We start from the raw sequence: 19,285 nt of genomic DNA on the forward strand, positions 1-19,285 counted from the left end.
TGGATGCCTGCTCCCAGCTGATCACCTCAAACCACCACGTGGCTCCCAGATCTGGGGCTTTAGGGAGCTCGTCGTGGCTTGCACGTGAGATGTGTGCCGGTTGTGGATGAGAAGCAAAGAACTGATGGCCACGGAGCAGCAGGGCTGGTGTGGGGCAGCCCTGCCCACGGCCAGTGCTGGTCTTGGGGCTGCTTCGAGTGCTGAGTGGCAGTTCTGGTGAGGCTGGAGGGGCCACGGGACAGGCGACACAGCCAAAGGGCAAAAGGAGCCTGGAGAAGCCAGCGACCTGCACCCAGGGCCACCTTCAGTGCCGTCGGGGACGGGCAGGACCGACGGGCCCGGAGCAGAGCCATGGGGGGCTGGAAGCGGGGAAGGGGTGCCAGCCCTGGGCGTCGTGTCCTTCCCTCTGTGCCCACGGGATGGCAGCAGCCTCCCGCGGTCCTGCGGGCACCCGCCCACTGAGCCCGGCGTGGGGCTCAGCTCCGCCCGGGGCGCAGCCCAGGGAGCGGTGAGGGCAGCGGGAGGAGCCCCCTCCTCAGCTCACGGGGGCCGTGCTCCAGCCGAAGGGATGGAAGAAGAGAAAGCTCAGCATCCTTCTGCTTCCGCGGATCCTGGCAACAGTGGGGTCACCAGGGACCCCCTCACCACTGGTGGGGTCATCCCGGGATGCCCTCGCCAGCAGGGAGGCTCACCAGGGACCCCCTCACCAGCCCCCTGCCAGGCTGTTCCCACCGCACACAGGGCAGACGGATAAGGCTCATTGCCCTTCCCTCCTTCATCGCCCACTGGAAGGGGTGAGGAAGCACCGCATCAACGGCCCTCACCGTGCCAGTGCGCAGAGGGTTGGGACATTCCTGTGACAGCCTGTGGGCGGTCCCTTCTTCAGGAATTCACCTGTTTTCAACATCACCCCAGGGCTGACAGTTCCCCCCGCCCACACCTGGATCCCCGCTAGTGCCAACTCCACTGGGAACCGGATCCTGCCCGTCCCCAGGACCGATGGACTGGCATGGCACGGAAAGGTCGCCGTGGCCACTCTCCCAGCTGTGGATCTGTGGTGGCCGCTGTCTCGTGCCTTCCCTGGTTACTATCCTGGAAACCACTTCATCCTCATGTGATGCATCTTCCTCCTTCTCGCCAGACAGGGAACAGGAATGTTTATTGGACACTTCTGCCACTCCTTCAGTGGGAGCAGCTACCCCGTTAAAATCCCCGGCGGGCACAGCGCTGCTGCCAGGACCCCCGCTGTCCTGGTGCTCTGGCGTCTTTGCCCTGCCGGATTTTGACCTGGTTTATCTCTCCCTATCAATCCCGTGCCCTTCAGACACGCTGCCATCCTCCGATTGCTGCTTCTTGCACCTCTTTACACCAACCCTTCCGTAACCTCTCCATACAGAACCTCCCTCTGCCCCCACGTCCCCCTGCCCATGGTGGGCTTCCCCAGCCTGCCTGCTCCCCACCTCGGCAGCTCTGATCCCTCGGACCCTTGCCCAGCCCTTTCCCACCAGCTCTCGGTTGTTCTTCTCTCCGAAGGGTGAGGGATAACCGTGCTGGCCCGCGGGGTCCATGACCGGCAGCAGTGGCAGCCCAGCACCGCGGCCGCCCTCTCATCCCATCTTTTACGTGTGCTCCGGAGCCGGGACCTCGTCACGCTCCCGTTCCTCACCCTGAGGGTCCCAGGGCGGCCGTCCCCACTTCTCTGCGGTGTTGTCCCATGTCCCAGCTCCATCAGGGCAGCACAATGTGCCTCAGCCACTCTTTGCCAGCCCATCAGTGGGGGTCACTGGCGGCAGAAACGCTCCCCCTGCAGTGTCTGGGAAGCCACTTTTCCCCCTCTCAGAAATCCCCTTTTCCCCTCGCATATCCCTGACCCCCCCGCATCTGCCGGCGAGTCCCAATGTGCCCCACATCCATGGCCCCCCGGCTCCGTGCGCTCCACCCACGCCAGGTTTGTCTCCGGGCGAGGAGGCTCCTAGACGTTCTCAGCAGTGGGACCGGGTCCCTCCTGGCTTTCCTCCCATTCTGGGGCCTTTCATCCCCTTTTCCCCCTTTCCTGCCTCGGCTCCGGAACCACGCAGGCTGCCCGCGCCGATGCTTCGGCGACTGATGCCGCGGGCAGCTCCAGCCTCCTGAGCCCCCCCGCTCAACCCCCTCGGTAAGCACAGAGAGGGGAGGGGGTCCCCACCGAGAAGGGGGGCACTGTGTCCCTTTGTCACCCCATGTGACTCCTCGCCAACTTCTCCCGGACCCACGCGTGGGGTGGGTGCGCGGCGCTGCCGGGGGCGGTGGGTGAGCGGCACTGTGGAGGAGCGGGGCGGAGCGGGGCCGGGATGGAGGGAGGAGGAGCGGGGCCGGGGCGGGGAGGAGCGAAGCGGAGGCGGGCGGGGCTGGAGCGGGGCCGGGGCGGGCGGGGACCGTGCGCGGCGCTCGGCACCGGGCGCGTCCTGCAGCCGCTCGCCCTCCGCGGCCCCGGGAGCGGCCCCGGCGGCGCCGCCGTGGCCAGGCGCGGGGACACCCGGGATGTCCTCGTCGCCCGCGGAGGAGTGCCGGTCGCCCGTGGGGCTGGACTGCTGCAGCTGCTGCCTGGACCTGGCCAACCGGAGCGGGCTGGAGGAGGGGGCAGGCGGCGAGAACAACAACCCGGGCAGCCCCACCGTGAGCAGCTTCCGGCAGCTGCGGGAGCAGCTGGTCCGGCAGAACCTCAACACCGACAAGCTGAGCTCCATCATGCGCCAGGACTCGCTGGAGCCCGTCGTGCGGGACCCCTGCTACCTCTTCAACCAGGGCATCTGCAACAGGAACATCGACCAGACCCTGCTCTCCATCCTCCTCCTCTTCCACAGGTGGGTGTCACCGCCGGGGGGCTGCCAGGGACTGGGAGCGCCGGAGCTGACAGCAGGCTCGGAGCTGTCAGCAGTGTGGGGCAAGACGTGGGGCCTGCAGCCCCCCCGGGCTGGCAACGGACGGGGACTTGTGGGACCCCGGGGCTGGGGGGGTGGCATCGCCGGTGGGGTCTGCGTGGGGAGAGGCAGGAGCGGCCGCGCGTGGCACGGAGCCTGTGGGTGGTGCTAGCCCATCCCTGGGTGCGGGTCTGGGTGGCTCTGCTCCACCGTGCCCCTCTCGTGGTGCCCCGTGTCTGCTGGGCAGTGACAACAGCTCCCAGCTGTGTGTCTTGGCCGCTGGACTCTGTGCTCGTCTCCCTGCCTACCTCTGTCCACACAGACAGTGCCTGCAGGGGCATGGATAGTGTCCAGTGACAGACGGGCATCGGCCCCATTCTGCGTGGAGCGGGTGGCAGGTTCCTTGGGAAGCAGTTGTGCTGCCTCGAAAGCCAACCTTGAGTGTCAATGAGACCCTGGGTAGGGAGTCCGCAACTCCCAGTGCCAGGTCCTGCCCTTTCGGCAGCTCCCCTGGCTCTTCCCAGAGTAAATTGAGTGGAGATAGATTTGGCCTGGGTGATATTTCCCATCCCTGGAAAGTGCCTCTGCCCTGACCGAGCTGCCCTCACTGGACTCCAGGCTGTTCTGGGTGGGCTACCTGTGCCCACACAGCAGGATGTGCTCGGGGCTGCTCCCGTACACTCCCTGGGGGGCTGAGGAGGCAATACTGGGGGGTCCACCCTGCTCCCCTGCTCTAGCAGTGAGGGCAGAGGTGACTGAACAGGGAGTCCCAGGGGCTGCCACTCCACAGGGTCCTCAGCCCTGACAAGGTGGACCCCAGGGGCAAGGAGTAGACAGAGCTGTCTGAGGTCCTGCACCGGTGCTGTGTGGGGCTGGCCCCGGTGTCCAGCAGCAGGGAGGGTTGATGACACCCTTTGCGGGAGCAGCCTGTGCTGGGGCTCGCAGGTCTGGGTCTTCCCAGCTTGGCCTGGGAGAGCCGAGCTGGGCCGGCGGTGCTGAAGCTGCCTGTGGCATCAGCAGGTGGGACACATTACCCACCCCCAGGGCTGAGGAGAGCTATGGCCTATCGGTGCATCGCGGGCAGGTGTCTGCATGGCTGGCAGGGCAGGCAGCGGCTCTGGCACTCGCTGCTCCGCTGGAGAGGAGGAGTAACTCGCAGGGGGGGCGCGGCAGCACCCACGCGTTCGCAGACACCTCGCCATCCCCTTCCCTCCCTGCACGCACTTGCACCCGTGGGCGCGCTCCCGTGGGCTGTGCGCGGGCGGGCGAGCCGCCCCTCGCCCGGCGCGGGAGGCGGGTGGGCTCACACGTGGCCGCCCCACGCGTGCGAGCCGCCCCGGCGCACGCCCGCCTCCTCGCCCAGCCAAGCGTCTGACGCCGGGAGGCTGCTGCCTCGAGCCGGCCCTGGCGACGTTCTTCCTGCACTTACATAACGCCGAGCTGCCGCTCAGGTGGGAAAGGAGGAGCTGGGACACCCGCCAAGGCACCGGTACCCGTGCAGCCAGCGAACCTACCCAGCTGGGAGGGGACAGGAGCGAGAGGTTCCCCTGCTCCCTGGGGAGGCTGCAGCCAGTTGGCACCACAGGTGAAGGGGGTGAAGCGAGACACTGTCCCCAGTGTGGGCTGCCAGGGCTGGGGTCGGAGCCAAGCACCCGGGCTGTTCGGTGGGGCAGGCAGTGCCCATGGGCACAGCAGGCTGCTTTTGAACTTGTCCCTGCTGGAGCAGGACCCAAGAGCTCTTGGTTAGCACCTGGTGAGCTCCTGCTGTGGAGATAGTAGAGGTGCCAGGGGGTTAGGATTTCTCCCTGTCTGTGCCCCTCAGTGCTTGTTGCTGCCTGTCCTCCATGCCCTGGTGTGTGTTGTGTCCCGAGAGGCTCCAGGTATTCCCTTTTGTGATACCCCTGTGCCATGGTGTGGCACAAAGCCATGTCCCTCCATCACACTTGATGTCCAAGCACCTTGGTCTGGAGGTTGCCTGGGTGATCCCCTGTCCCCCTCAGGTGTCACAGCGTGGGGGAGCTGGGTGCATGGCCCCGGGCATTGGGGCCAGGTGTGCCCACACCTGTGTTTGCGGTTGTTTTGCTCCAGCCTGAACTTTCTCCTCCTGGGGAATGAGCCAAGACACCCAAGAGGAGATAGCATATACAGCAGAGAATTGTGGGTGCCAGAGGAACACCTCGATAACAGGCCTGATAAGGGTACCCTGCTGCTGGCACCAGGGAACCCAAACCAGTTAGTGCCCCTTGTTGTGGCTGATGTGCTCCAGTGACACAGGAGGAGGTGGAAGTTGTGTGGATGCACACACTCGTGCATGGCCGACATCCAGCACAGCACGGGAGCACCAAACTGCTGCGCTCGGGGTCGAGTCTGGTTCTGGTGCTGGCTGGAAACAGCTCTACCAGGGTCAAGTCAGTGCTGGGCATCTCAAACAACTCATATTCAGCATGTCCGACCTGTCTCCGGGGGTTTCCCCAGCTGGGTGGTCTCTGCTAGGCTCTCCGTGCCCCTTTGCTCGCAGCAGGGGTGTTGTCAGGGACGCACAAGGCAGGGATGCTCTGGACCGATTGCCTCCAGGGCTGACACTCCTGCAGGAAGCCTTCCTGCTCCAGGAGTGCATGGGATCCTGTGCCCAAAGGGCTTCTCCCCACTGTGCCCTCACACAGGGCATCACAAACTGCTCTCCAGGGAGATCTTGGGAGTGCCAAGGGGCCAAGCTCACATGGAAGCATCAGGTAGAAGGAGGGCAGCTGCCACCATCCTGGCTGGGCACACCTTCTCTCCACAGATGCCAACACAGTGGGCAAAAAGGTCTTTGCAATCCCTCTGCAGTGTTACCCCAGCTCATCCCAGAGCCAGGCATGAGCCTGACCAAGTGTGGGTCAGGAAGTGCAGCCCTGTGACCGTGTGACACCTTTCCTCAGGGCAGGGGGTGAGGGGAGCCGGTGGCGTGGGAGGAGGTTGGCACTGCGGGAGGAGCAGAACCCCGGGTGCGTGCTGGCGCCTGATCGAAGCAGGACCCCGCCTGGCTCTGGGTGGGGAGAGGAGGTACGTGCCAGCCTGCTCACCCACATCGGCCAGCCGTGCCAACACTCCTTCCAGCCTCTCCTGGGCAACACCTGGCAGCCTGGCCAGCCTGTGTCCATCCTGCTCCGGGCAGTGAGGGGATGCCTCTGCACAGCCAGACAATCTCCGAGCACTGCCTGACCTGCTGCTCCACCGAACAGGTTGGGCAATGACCCCCCCTTTGGTCTGAGCCATGAAAAGGGCTGGGGTCCACCTTCCCCTGGGCCAGAGCAAGTCAAGGAAGTCACAGGGAGGCAAGGGGGCCTCAAGTGTGATGAATTTGGGCGGGAGAAGCAGGGCAGCACTGCCTTTCCCACTGTAATGTCAGGCTGGTGAGCAAGAGTGCCTGGACAGTGGTACCAGGGTGGTATTTGTGTCACAGCACCACTTGTTCCTGTCCATCGAGTGTCACTTTGTGGCAGCAATGCAGGAGGAGAGGAGCCAGGGCAGGAGGAGAGGAGCCAGGGCCTAAAGGGCATCCCGGGGTGGCAGGGCCAAGGCATGCATTCCAGCTGGCTGAGTGGGCTGGAGCAACAAGGACACATTGATGGGGAGAGGGGCCACAAGTGAGCGTGAGAGAGGTGTGGGTGTGAGACCAAGCTGTCCTGCTCTCCCTGCTTTGGCCCCGGGACAGCTCTGCCAGGGCGGGGGCTGGGAGGGCCCCCTTGCCCACCAAGACCATGCATCAGGGTTTGCTTGCTTTGCTCCCAAAGGACAGAGCTGCACGTGGCCTGTCCCGTGGCCTGAGTGTGGTTTGCCAGCCCTGCTCACTGCTGAGGTGCCAGGGAGATTTCGTTTCAGTGGCAGGAGTAGTTTGTACTGCTGGGAGGTGCTGACCTTGGTGTGCCCAAATCCTCCCACCACCAGGAAGATGCCAGGCAGGCAGCCAACTGAGCCCACCTCGGTCTCCATCATGGGCATCCTGACACCCTGGGATGCCCACCCCATGACCCAGCAGACTTCGGAGCGATGTCCCCACAGGTCAGGTTTACAGGGCTCTGATATAGCACAGGGGGTTCAGCATGGCTTGGCAGGGCTAGTGGCAGAACATGCCACACCATGCACTGTGCCTGTCCCTTCCTGCTCCTGCAAGACCCAGCTCCCTCCAGACTCCCAACATTCCCTGGAGCTCAGGAGAGCCCTGCTTAGCCCCTCCAGCCTTTTGGGACAGAACCATTTGCCCACAATCACAAGGCTATGGCCAAGGGGGCTGGCACAGCTGAGATAGAGTCTGGTGATGCCAACGTCAGCTGCTCAGCAGCTCGTCACCTCAGTCCCCTCGGGATGCTCCAGCACTGCCCATCTGCCAGGGCAGCTGCCTGGCTCCCCACAGGCAGGGGTAGGTGTCCCAAGATTGGGCAGGGATGACAGGATGGCCCTATGGGGAAAAGGCTGGACAGGATTTATTTCCAGCTATGAACTTTAAAGATGTGGAAGAGGTTGGAGCTGGAGCAGGTTGCAAGGGTCTGCCCTGGTCATCAGCATCGTGCCAATTCCCTCCAGCATCAAACTTTCCCTTCCTGGTGAGACATGGCCTGATCCTGGATGGTCTCTGCTGGGATTATTGCCACCTCCCTGGCCACTGCCCAGCACGAGGAAGGTTAAAGCCAACCTTGTGCTTTGGGGGAGCACCATGACCTGTGTGGGACCAAGGGGCTCGGAGGGGCTTGGGATGTGTGTCATCAGAGCTTGGCAGCTGTGTGTGTGCCCAGGGGATGTGACTGTCCATGTGCTGTAAGGGGACTGCCAAGGGGAGTGGGGGTCCAGGTTGGATCCTGCCCTTGGGAAAGACTGAGACCCTGTTGGTACATGGCAGAGAATCACAGAATTATTTAGGGTGGAAAAGACCTCTGAGATCATCAAGTCCAGCCTTACCCCAAGGCATGTGTGTGGGGGGGAGAGGGCTGGAGAGGTGATAGAGACTGCAACCCGTCCCGAGGGCAATACTTTGCAAATGAGCTCTGAGTTATATTTATCCAGGTGATGCACATGGCTGGCTTTGGAACAGGAGATCATCATCCTGTCTGTGTCCTGAGTTATATATAAATATATATTTGAGGGGGCTTTTGCTGCAGAATGACTCCAGTGACAGAGCAGAAGCCCTGGGCCTGCCATACTCCAGGATCAGGCTGGGGTCCAGTCCTTGCCACCCCCTACCTGTGATTCCCTTGGGATGGCAGCAGGTGACTGATGCCTTGGGGCAGGACAAGACATCCTTATGGCCTCAATGGTGATCCCCCTGTGACACAGAGGGGGACTGCCTCACCAGTTTGGAGGCAGGGCACAGTCTCAGGTTGTCCCCAAAGATTGGCACAAGCTGGGTGAGGGCTGCTACTGAGGCCAGCACACAGAGAGCCACGGCAGTGCTGTAGGTACACGTCCCGCCAGCAGCTGATTGTCTTTCACGTTGTTATTGTTCTGAAATGCCAGCAAGGGCAGGGTTTCAGCGAAGGTCCCTGATTCGAAATGCCCGGGATTCCTTGCAAAGGCCAGGCGGGGTATTAATAACCAGCTCTGCTGAAGCTGCGCCGCCCTGCATGTCCTTGCCTGACCTCCTGCGGGTGCTGGCTCACGCACTGGCTGAGCGCGGCTCCTCTCCTCTCCAACCCCCACCAGATCAGGTCTGTCTGGGCTTCGCACCCCCAACGGGGTCCAGCCACCCCCTGGGCGTTGTGGGGCTGCTGGGATTCCCCCCAGGGATCCTCATTGAGCCAAGCAGGAGAGCGCCAGGTTCTGGCACCTGCGAAAGGGGCTGGCGAAGGGCTCGGGGGGGTTCTGTAAATAGGGTTTATTCTGGGCTGGGAGAGCAGATTTGGGTAGCATGGGATGCACCACACTGCTCTCACAGCTCCCCAGCCGCCATGCTCATTACATAACGAGCCGCCTCCCAATTAACGAGCGGGCACTCCCGCACGCCGAAGGGCAGCCACTGCCAGCGCCCAGCGGGGCTCCAGAGTGCCCGCTCCTGCCTGCAAAGGGGCCCAGGACTGCTTTTGGAGGATGCCAGAGGCCCTGCCTTGGGGTTCCTCTCTCGGGCTGGGGATCCCTGCAAAGCTGAGCGAGGGGCTGGGGGAGGCAGAGCCCAGGCTGGCAGCCCCCTGCCCACCTGCTCTGGGGTTCAAGGGCACTGCGTGGCCCCTCATGCTGCAGGGTGTCCCTTCATCTTCACAGCCACCCCAGTTTCCTGAAACTGGACCAGAAAAGGGGAGGCAGTACCTGGGGATGATCCAGCCAGCACTGTCCAGGTTGACACAGTAAGCTTTGAAATGAGGACAGTTCGGAGTTCAGAGCCACGGCTGGCAGGAGCCCCAGGGCAGGGCATGGGCTAACCGGGAGGCGATAACAGCGAGTTCAGTGACAGGACTCCACCCTGGGCCTGCGTGGGTGTGAAGCACTTTGCTCTGCGGACAGATTTGTGGATTAAAGCTCTGCAGAGGGTTCAGCCTGCCATCCTCCCTGGGGCTGGGCATCCCCTCCCATGGGAGAAGGTGGCTGTGCTCCCCCCACAGCCAGGCACAATGCATGGGGAACACCACGGGGTTTTCACTGGGCTGTGCCATACCTGGCTACCTTGCCTCTGCATTCAGTGGCTGTGGGACCCTTTGGGGGGTGTGCAAGGGTGCCCCATGGCCCTTGGCAGGGTGCCCACCAGGGCAGCACTGTGGGGCTATTGTTGACAAACACCACCAAGGTGGGATGTTGGGCCACATGGTCTAGGGCTGGTACCAACTAGATCAGCCCTTTTACCTCTTTCTCTCCTACCTCAGCATGTTATGGGGAAGCCATGGCTTTGGGGCCTTCCTACAGCATGGCGAAGAGGGCTTGGCTCTGAGCTGGGTCCTCTCTGACCTCCCCTCCTCACACTGGTGCTGGGGGGCAGCTGCTACCACGGGGCATGGGAGGAAGAAGAGGGTCTGGTGGCAAAGTTAGAGAAAGAAAAATTGCAGCTCTCAGCAGGCCGGCTCTGGGGTGTGCACTCGCACGCAAGAAAAAACAGAACTGGGAGTACAGCCAAGTACCTTTATCAGAGGAAACAGGCAGCCCCACAGCTGGACACAGGAGCCTGCCAGGGCTCCATCCACCACCCCACGCCACCTCCAGCCTGACAGGTTGGAGGAGTCCCCACAGCACAACCCCTGCCCGCTGCCTGGCACGGGGGGTCACCCGTGTCCCCTGCCTACAGCCGTAGAGCTTGCTGTGCCTCCGTTGGGGGTGAAGGGAGGTTCCTCGTCAGCCTTCCCCAAGGACAGGTTCCCGGTCAGCCTTCCCTCACTGAAACCCTCCTCAGGTTTCCCCAACATGGCAGAGGCCGCTGCCTCTGTGCAGCTCTTCCCACGTGACTATGGTGTCCCCTGGGCTGGGACTGGGGCCAGGTAAGGCCAGCAGCACCAGCTCTGCAGGCAGGGGCTTGCAGCCTTGCCTGGGCACTTAGAGGTGTGCCCAGGAGGGGTTGCCCGCTGCTCTGGAGCAGCACATGCCCCAGGTTGGGGGATTTATGAGCTCTCTAAGGCTCTGGTGGGCATGACCTGGGTCCCCATGTCACAGGGCTCCTAGTTGTGTGGGGTTTCCATGTGTCCCACACAACCCCTGGAAGGCACCAGCTGAGCCAGGGGTAGTGCCAGGCCTCAGTGAGCAGCTCAGTCAGGGTGTGTTCAGGAAGAGGAAACCAAGAGCTGGACAACTGCTGTGCTTTGGCAATGCTAGCCTCTTAGCCCTGGGGACTGGCACAGCAGCCCCACGCCAGTGCCACAGGGCAAGCAGGCACAGTTTGGGATGCTGGGGCTGGAGCAGCATTCCCACACCATTGCCACAGGGCAGGCAATTCCAATTCAGGATTCTGGGACTGGCACAGCAGATGACCCAGCTGCCTGCTTGCCTGTTGGCAGCCCCTGGCATTACCCTTCCCTTCCCAGCACCAGGATAGGGCTGCTGGGCAAGACCAGGAGCTTCTCAGCCCTGTCCCATGCCCAGCCGTTCTCACCATGGGCTCCCACAGTCTCCAGCCATCACTGGTGTCCCTGGCCACCCCTCCCTCCATTCCTGCATGGCATGGCTGGCCCTGGTGCTGGCATACCCACTCCCTTGGCCGCCACCAACACAGCTGCAGGACTTCGGGCTTTGACAGGCAGAGTTTCCTTAGCGTGTTTGCAAGCAGTGGTTTTTCCTCTCCCACTCCACTCTGACCCTTGGAGCGGGAGATCTGGCTCTGCAGAGCAGCCTGGGCAACCTTGGCTCTGCGCCTTTCTCAGTTTGCTCTCCAGTGTCTCCGAGGCCAGGCTATAAACATTTCCCACGCCTCGGACCCTCTGATGGGCCTTCTTCCCATTGAGCTGAGTCCTTGGGAGGGAGCAAGCCAGGAACGCTGCCATGGAGCTGTGAGCACAGCCTGTAGCAGGGGGAGAGAGCTGAGGCTGGGGAGCCAGGGCTGCTCCTGCAGCCCCAGCAGTCCTGCCAGGGCAGGAGCATCCTTTGGTGTGTGGCACCGCAGTGCCTGGCTTGGGTCCCACGCACAGGGCTCAGCACAAACAGCACGTCTTGTCCCCAGGGCCATGACCCACAACACTGTGCAAGTGTGGAGTGCCAGGCAGTGAGAGATGATCCCCTCATCCTGCTCTCTGTCACCCCTTGCTCCAGCCAGGCAGAGCCCCGTGGGGGCTGCAGCCCTCCGCATCCCATTGCTGAGGAGGGGGCTGTCACTAAACGTCACTTGGCAGAGGGGCTGGCATCTCCCAGGCTGGGACACAGGCTGTGTGAGGGCTGAGGGGCTGCTGGCAGCTTCAGGGTGTCCTGCAGGACCACTGCTGGGGTGATACCACCATTGGCTGGTGTCACCACCTCTCCTCACTGCTCGATGACAGCTGCGGGTGGTGTTTTTCCCCAGAGAGCACAACAATTAGTGTCACAATTACTCTGTATCGCGGCTACTGTTGCTGTTCCCAGAATAACCACAGGCACGAGCCGGGCCCAGCCTGACGAACCTCCCATCACTGTGTACAGAGGCAGGAGCTGCCCTGGTGCTGTCTCAGGGATACAATTCACAGCACTGGCCCTTCTCGCCCAGCCTGCTCCAAGATGCCCATCACTGTGTCCTCTGGTGCCATAGGGTAGCTGCAAGTCCACGGCCCCCTGCTCTTTAGGAAGGGCAAGGGGTATGTTGCCCACCCTGCTCTGCTTGGAGGACCACGTGTGGGTGGTGGGAGAGGAGGTGGCTGCCAGCAGCCTGGCAAGGCCTTCAGCCAGGGCTGGGGGGGGGGCTGGGGCCCCATGTAGGACCCTGCTGCTGTGGGGGCATCGGGGTGGCTCAGAGGGGCTCCCTGGGGACAGCTGGCACGAAGCAGGGTCCAGCAGAGCTGGGAGCTCATGCTCCCGGCGTGGAGATGCCAGCAGGGCTGCCGGTGCCCCCCGTGGGCTGGGTGTGCCCTCCCGCTGCAGAGGGGCCCGCGGAGCTGCCTCGCGCCGCGCCACCGACACGGGGTGTGCGGGCAGGGCTGTGCGTCAGCCGTGAGTCAGGCAGCGTGTGCGGGGGGTGCTGGCACTGCACGTGCATCCACATGCGCGGAGCGGCGGCGTGTTTGCCAGGCGTGCCTGCAAAGCGCTTGCCATGGGGACACAGAGGCTCTGGGGTTGGAAAAGACCCCGAAGGCCATCGACTCCAGGTACTAAACTAACGCGTGGGCACACGCGTGCAAGCAGCGTGCCCGAGCGCGCACATGTGTGTGCAGAGCGTGACCCCGTGCGCGGGGTGTGCGCCCGCGTGGGCTGGCAGACACACGTGTGCATGTAAGAGGTGTGGGCGTGCTGTGTGTGCAGGGGGTGTGTGCGCACATGCATGTGCAGGAATGTAGGGGCTGCAAGGTGTGCCATGGTTGCGTGTGCCCAGTGACGTGTCCAGGAGCCCCGTCCCCCAAGTGGGAGTGCTGTGGGCACAGGGCTGCAGTCCCCCTACCCAGCCAGCCCCTGCCCTGGCCACGGGCTGCCTAGGGATCCCTCATTCACTGAGTGTGGGGAAGGAGACTGCTGCTTCTCCACCCCTCCAGAGCATCCCTCCCTGGGGTCTCATGGAGGCGGACAGCATCCTGCCAAGCCTTGGAGCAGGGAACTTGCACCCTGAGCAGTGATGGCTGTGGTCAGGGCTGGGTGGAAAGACCCCAGGGGGTCTGCAGGGAAGTCAGTTACACAGTCCTGTTTATTTTTGCAGTAGTCCCACTCCATGGGAAAAATATTGGAGGTGGCAGAGCTGAAGTGATCTTAGCCCAAAGCGCTTTCCAGCTTCACTCCAGCAGCTGCAGAAATTGCTGGGTTTTCCCCAGTCTTTGGTGCCTGAGTGCTGCATCAGGAAGGGACCAGACAGGTACCGGGACCTCCAAGCTGCGGGACATGGGCCACCGGCAGAGCCCTTAGTCTCTACTAATGATTTAGGGCTTCCTTTGGGAAGGAGGCTGGGCAGGACTGGGGGGGGGGGGGGGCTTTAGTACAGGAGGTGGGAAAACAGGCACAGCTGTCAGGGCTTGGGGCAGGCTGGGGTCTGCCCATCCTACCTCCCTGCTGCTGCCACCTCTGCAGGAGACAGAAGGTGGCACAACTGGTGATGTGCCCAATCGTGGGAAAAAGTACCTCTCCCCATCTCTCCTGCCCTCTTTGCAGTGAGAGCGGCACCCTCCTTGAGCTGCAGTGGGAAACTGAGTCAAAGGACCCCTGGTGTGGGTGGTCTGGACTTGTCCCAGTAAGGGGACAGCTGTGTCCTAGAGGCTGCTACCCAGCCCACCACCAGTCACTCTTGCAACAGGCGCACACAGTGCCCTTTCATCTGCCCATGGAGGGGGGCACCGCGCGGCTCGGGGTGGCACACTGGCCACCGGCCCTGAAAGGGCCAATTGAGCGCAGCTGAGGTCATCCCCCAGCATGTTTACCCCGTGCCCGCAGCCCCTGGATGCGGCCGGCACCCAGGCTGTCTCTGCCATCGCAAGCTGGGGGGACACAGCCACAGGCAGAGCCGGCATCGCTGCCGGGGAGCAGAGGGGCCGCAGCGGGGCCGTGGGGCAGCATGGCCTTCCAGCCACCATACTCCCCGAGCCTCTTCAGGAGGAGGGATTGGTGAGTAGGGTCTGGTGTGGGCAGGGGGGGTACACACGTCAGCCCGGTGGCGCAGGGGACAGACCCCTGCCTGCTCTCTGCAGTGCCAGCCCCGCACTCAGCCCTTGCCCAGCAGCTTTGCGTGGGCTGGGCTGGTGCCAGCACAAGGGGATATGCATCATCTCCCCCACAGGTCCCAGACGGGCCCACTGGGGAGACAATGCTTTCTCACATCCCCACATCAAACCTGTGGGTGCTGGGGCAGCCGGGCGTGCCTGGCTGCAGTTTGCGGGCAGCACAGCATCTCATGCAGGGTGCCTTTGCCCTTTGCCCCCCGGGACCCCGCAGCCCTCGCCCTGCCCTGGGAGGTCGGTGCAATTTGCAGAGAGCTGCCTGGCCAGGTCTGGCTCTCGGCAGCAGCTGTAGTGCACTGTGCCTCAGTTTTCCTTTCTGATGGGGAAATACCACCTTGTTCCCCCTCCCCACCTGAGGAAGGGGCCTGGCAGCACACCTGTCAGTCAGGGCTCCTTGCTCTCTCCCAACAGCCAGCTGCCAGGCACCTTCAGGATCCCCTGGATCGGGGCCTTCGGGGTCCTCTGCAGCATTCCTGGGGTGCACGTGTGTTGTGAATGAGTGTTTTAAGGTCGCTTAAAGTGCCCTGCCAGCTCTAACATTTTCTTGGATGCTGCGCCGTGCATAAGCTCTGCCACGGGGTCTGTTCAGCATCAGCTCTGCCATGGCCTTCAGGGGATGAAACGTGGGGGTCGGGGGCAGTGGGCAGCCACTGAGCAAAGTCCCCCCAGGCCCAGAGGGCAGAGATAAGCAGGGAGCCGAGCGCCAGGAGGGGAGCAGCACCCGGGTGGGCAGTGCCACTCCATTTCCCGGGATGCTGAGGGCTTTTTAGGGGCCCTGCCTTCACCCCACGGAGGAGATCCGCTTGCTCTATGTGCAGGTCGCTGTGGAGGACCCGGCGTGACCCCGGGGCTTGCACACGCGTGTGCACACAGAGGGACGCCACTGCACACAGGCAGCGCACCCCCGGCCCTGGCCGTGCACCCCAGTACCCCCCTCCTGTGCACCCCCGGCCCCAGCCCCTGCAGTGCCCCCCGTGCCCGCGGGGGGGCCCCCCCGTCCGGTCCCGCCGCCGCCCGGTGCGGGGTTATGCAAGAGCGGGCGGGGCCGCCGCGGCCGAGGGCGTGTTCGGCACCCGGGGGGGTTCTGTACCCCGGGGCTGGTCGGCACCCCGGGGCTGGTCGGCACCCCGCGGTCGTTGTTCTGCACCCTGGCGGTGTTGTTGTTCTGTACCTCGGGGCTGCTCTGCAACCCGGGGGTGGTGGTGTTCAGTACTCTGGGTTTGTTCTGTGCCCCCATTCCGTTGTCGACCCCAGGTTTTGTCTGCACCCTGTGGTTGTTGTTCTGTACCCTGGGCATGTTCTGTACCCCCAGTTTGTTCTGCACCCCCGTGGCGGTGGTGTTCTGTATAGCGGGGGTTTGTTCTGTACCCCGGGATTGTTCTGCAACACAAGGGGGGTGTTGTTCAGTACTCCGGGCTTGTTCTGGACCCCTGGTTTGGTCTGCATCCCCCGTTGTTCTGCACCCTGGGCGTGTTCTGCACTCCGAATTTGTTCTGCACCCCGTATTTGTTGTTCTGCACCCCGAATTCGTTCTGTACCCCGGGTTCGTTCTGTACCTGGGTGCTGGTCTGCACTCCTGGGGTGTTGTTCTGCACCCTGGGTTTGTTCTGCACCCCGCAGTTCTGCACGTCAGGCATGTTCCGTACCCTGGGTTGGTTCTGCACCCCGTGTTTGCTCTGCCTGCAGGTTTTGGTTTCCCCTCCCGGGGTTGTTTTTCACGCCCGGTTGTTTTTTGCTCTTGTTTCTGTTGTTTGTCACTCCAGTTTCTGTTTGTTTGCACCCCGGTTTGCACCCCACTCATTTCTGTTATGCACCCCGGTTTTTTGTTTTGTTTTGTTTTGTTTTTTTTCGTATCCCCATTTCTGTTTTTCATTCCCGTTTCTGTTTTGTGCCCCTGTTTCTATTTTGCACGCCCGTGGCTCCCCTTCCCCTCCTGCCGCCCCTTCGCAGTCTCGGGGCCCCACCATGTGGGACCTGCGGGCTGCACCCCCAAACACAGAGCGGGTTCACCCCTTCTCCCAGTCCCCCAAGCAGCTGCGTGTGTTCCCCCCCCCCCCCCCCGGGCGCATGCGGGGAGCACAGGAATGGGGTGCTGAGGCATGCGGGCTGTGGGGGAACTGTATTAGGATGCCAGGGGTGCCAGGACTCTGGTTGCAATAGTGTGTGCGGGGTGCAGATTCAGTGGGGACACAGTGTTGAGGGCGGGGGTCCTGCACTGGGAGAGTGTGTTGCTGCGCTGGGGTGCAACTGGAAGGGGCGGAGGGGCGGCAGTGGGGTGCAGAGGTGCAGTAGGGGGGGTGGAGGTGCAGTACGGGGGGGCAGGGTGCCGCACCAGGGGTCAATGTGTCGCATCGAGGGGCGGTAGTGGGGGTCAATGTGTCACATCGGGGGGCAGTACCGAGGCAGCCCCGGCCGCGGCGCTGCGGGGCGGCGGGCGGTCCCGGCCGCGCTGGCCCCTCCCGGCAGGGCGGGCGCCGCCGATATAAGCGGGGGCAGCGAGGGGGGGCCCGCAGTGCGTTTGTCGCCGTCTGTGTGAGTGTGTCCCTGCGCTCGCAGTCATGAGCACCGGCATGTACCAGTCCCCCATGGAGGTGGCTGTCTACCAGCTCCACAACTTCTCCATCTCCTTCTTCTCCTCCCTGCTCGGGGGGGATGTGGTCTCCGTGAAGCTCGACAACAGGTAGGGGCAGCCCCGGTGCCGCCGCGGTGCCCCCGCCGTTCGCCGCAGGGCCCCGGGGGAGGGGGCGTCCCGGTGCCCCGGGGGGGACCTGCTGCATACCCTGATTGAGGTCCAGGGGCATTGCTGCTCCCGGAGCGAAGGGCGCGCACGACCGGTGCCTGGATTCCTGGATTTCCCCGGGGAGGGGGCCGCCCCGATGCATTGGCAGGGGGTGTGTGGGGGGTGGCTGCGCGGATCCCCGTGGAAAGAGGGGTGCTCGGTGCTAACCCCTGGCCTCTCCGCTTTCTTCCAGCGCTTCCGGAGCCAGCGTGGTGGCCATCGACAACAAGATCGAGCAAGCGATGGTGAGCTGCAGGGCTGCCCCCCCCGCATCTTCCCCCGTCATCCCGCGGGTGCTGAGCCCTAGAGGGAGGCTCCCCGCTCCCGGGTGGGTGCTCTGCCCGAGGCGGAAGGTCCCTCTACCCCCGGGAGTCCTCCCTCCCCAGCCCGCTGCCGGCAGAGTCGTTCTTTGTCTGTGGCTAGAGCTCATTGGCTCCAGCCGCGCCGCAGTGCGCAGGGAGTGAGGGTGGACATGGAAGGGGACCCTCGGGTTGTGAGGGTGACGGAGCCGGGTTCTCTGGGTAATTGGAAACTGCAGCCTCTCCCCCCCCGCCCCAAACCCCGGGACAGGAGTTCGGGCTGGAGGGCGCCTGTGTACGCAGAGAGACCGGAGAGATGGGGGCTGAGGGAGCTATGCTGCCTGAGCACCAAGCCTTGGCCAGGATTCCAAGGATAGGGTGGGGAGGGACAGCCTTGGGAAAAGCTTCTGCAGCACTTGGCACTTTTCCCGGTACTTGGTAAAGGGAGGGAGCTACCCCCAGGGCATAACTCTTCAGTGATGGTCTCTTCCATGGCCTTTTGCAGGATCTTGTGAAAAATCATCTGATGTACGCAGTGCGGGAGGAGGTGGAGGTCCTGAAAGAGCAAATCAAGGAACTGTTGGAGAAAAACTCCCAGCTGGAGCGTGAGAACAGCCTCCTGAAGACCCTGGCCAGCCCCGAGCAGCTGGAGAAGTTCCAGTCCCGGCTCCCAGTGGAGGTGCTGTGCCCTGAGGAGCAGAGCCCCGGGGTGGCTGCCCCGGCCCAGCACTCCGGGGCCTCTGCGGTGTAAGGTGGCTCTGTCCTTGGGGTGGGCAGAGCCACAGAACTCTTTCTACTTAATCTCCTGCAAAATCGTTTCCGCCTTCATCTCACACGAAGGACTGCCAGACCTGGCACTGAGCCGTGCCCCCCGGGCAGCCCTGGCCAGCCCGCAGAGCCAGTGGCCGTCTCCTGCATGAGGATGCTCTTCTTCAAGGGAGACACGGGCAGCTGACCCCCCCTCCCCATCCAACCGCCTGCCGGGTGCCAGGAGGAGATCTGTGGCTGCCCGTCCCGGGCTCTGCTGAAGCCTGGGCACCTTGGCACCCTGGCAGTGCTGGGCAGCCTTTGGCACCACGATGGGAGCCTGCGGTTGGAAGGAGCGCCGGCCGAGCCTCGGGCCACGGCTGCACTCTGCAGGGGGGTGTCTCTTTCTGGCAAAGCCTTATGTTGGAGGGAGACCAACGATTAGCGAGCGAAGCACATTTGTCCCACGAGCCACCCAGGAGCCTGCTGGAACCCGACCCAGACTGAGCAGCACCGGAGGTGGCAGCTGCAGCGTAGTGCATGGCTGAACGCACAGCAGTGTGGGGATTACAAGGAAAAAAAAAAAAGCTTGTTTTGTTAGTTTGGGCATCTTCTGTAGCTGTATCTATGTATAAACATGCACATGAGCGGTGCCTCTGAGGCTGTGGGGTGCCCGCTCTGGGCCAACCATGCCCATTGGAACAGCTGGGGGATTCAAGCCAGACTGGAACGGTGAGCGGCTGTCACTGGGTGGCCAGCTGCTGCAAGTTGCAGCAAGGAGGGGGCAGATTGACCCCTCTCTGGTGTCCCACATGATGAAGCAGTGTGGCAGCACTGGGAGGATCCGGACTGACCACTGGGCAGAGCCACGAGCGGGGCTGTGCTCCAGCCTGCTGGGTTGGGAGGAGCTGACTTGTTCTCTGAGCTCCCCCCTGTACCTGGCCTGCTCTCTGGGAAGAGATGGGACATTGCTTTTGATGTCAGAAGCGGTGACACTGTTGTGTAAATCTAGATAGAAATGGCAATAAACTCTACTTTTTATATATACGTGTGCCCCAAGCTGTGTCTGTGGCTGGGAAGGTGGGGGACAGTGGTGTTGCTGAGGAGGAGGCTGGGGCTTGCTGAGATGGGACTGGTGAGGATACTGGGCTGATGTTGTTCCCCAACTGGGAAAACCTGGCAGCTCCCCACCTTTGCAAGGGATCAGATCCCAACAGACAGCCCTGGCTGAGCCAAGATGGGGTTTTGGAGACACGAGCAGGCAGCCCCTTCCCAAGGCTGTGTGTGCAA

At 63.1% G+C, this 19,285-nt stretch overlaps 1 protein-coding gene across 2 annotated transcripts; it reads left to right on the forward strand.

Annotated features, from left to right (window-relative positions):
• Positions 1-2,414: 2,414 nt before the first annotated feature.
• On the forward strand, positions 2,415-19,042 carry TSC22D3 (TSC22 domain family member 3). 2 transcript variants are annotated; one of them, XM_064670358.1, is made up of 3 exons: positions 2,415-2,843; positions 17,143-17,194; positions 17,754-19,042. In XM_064670358.1, the coding sequence occupies exons 1-3, from the start codon at positions 2,521-2,523 to the stop codon at positions 17,997-17,999; spliced, it is 621 nt and encodes a 206-aa protein (XP_064526428.1). In that variant the 5' UTR covers positions 2,415-2,520; the 3' UTR covers positions 18,000-19,042. The 2 variants fall into 2 exon arrangements, with proteins under 2 accessions (XP_064526428.1, XP_064526429.1); XM_064670359.1 differs by lacking the exon at positions 2,415-2,843 and adding an exon at positions 16,664-16,850.
• Positions 19,043-19,285: the final 243 nt, after the last annotated feature.

Source organism: Pseudopipra pipra, chromosome 13 (assembly GCF_036250125.1).
Source record: "Pseudopipra pipra isolate bDixPip1 chromosome 13, bDixPip1.hap1, whole genome shotgun sequence".
NCBI lineage: Eukaryota > Metazoa > Chordata > Aves > Passeriformes > Pipridae > Pseudopipra > Pseudopipra pipra.

What these genes read in the sequence shown, in the direction of transcription:
- TSC22D3 (XM_064670358.1), top strand. Translation starts at nt 2,521, where the DNA reads ATGTCCTCGTCGCCCGCGGAGGAGTGCCGGTCGCCCGTGGGGCTGGAC. An exon ending in ATCCTCCTCCTCTTCCACAG is followed by an intron (nt 2,844 to 17,142) that starts GTGGGTGTCACC and finishes GCTTTCTTCCAG; the next exon opens with CGCTTCCGGAGCCAGCGTGG. An exon ending in ACAAGATCGAGCAAGCGATG is followed by an intron (nt 17,195 to 17,753) that starts GTGAGCTGCAGG and finishes GGCCTTTTGCAG; the next exon opens with GATCTTGTGAAAAATCATCT.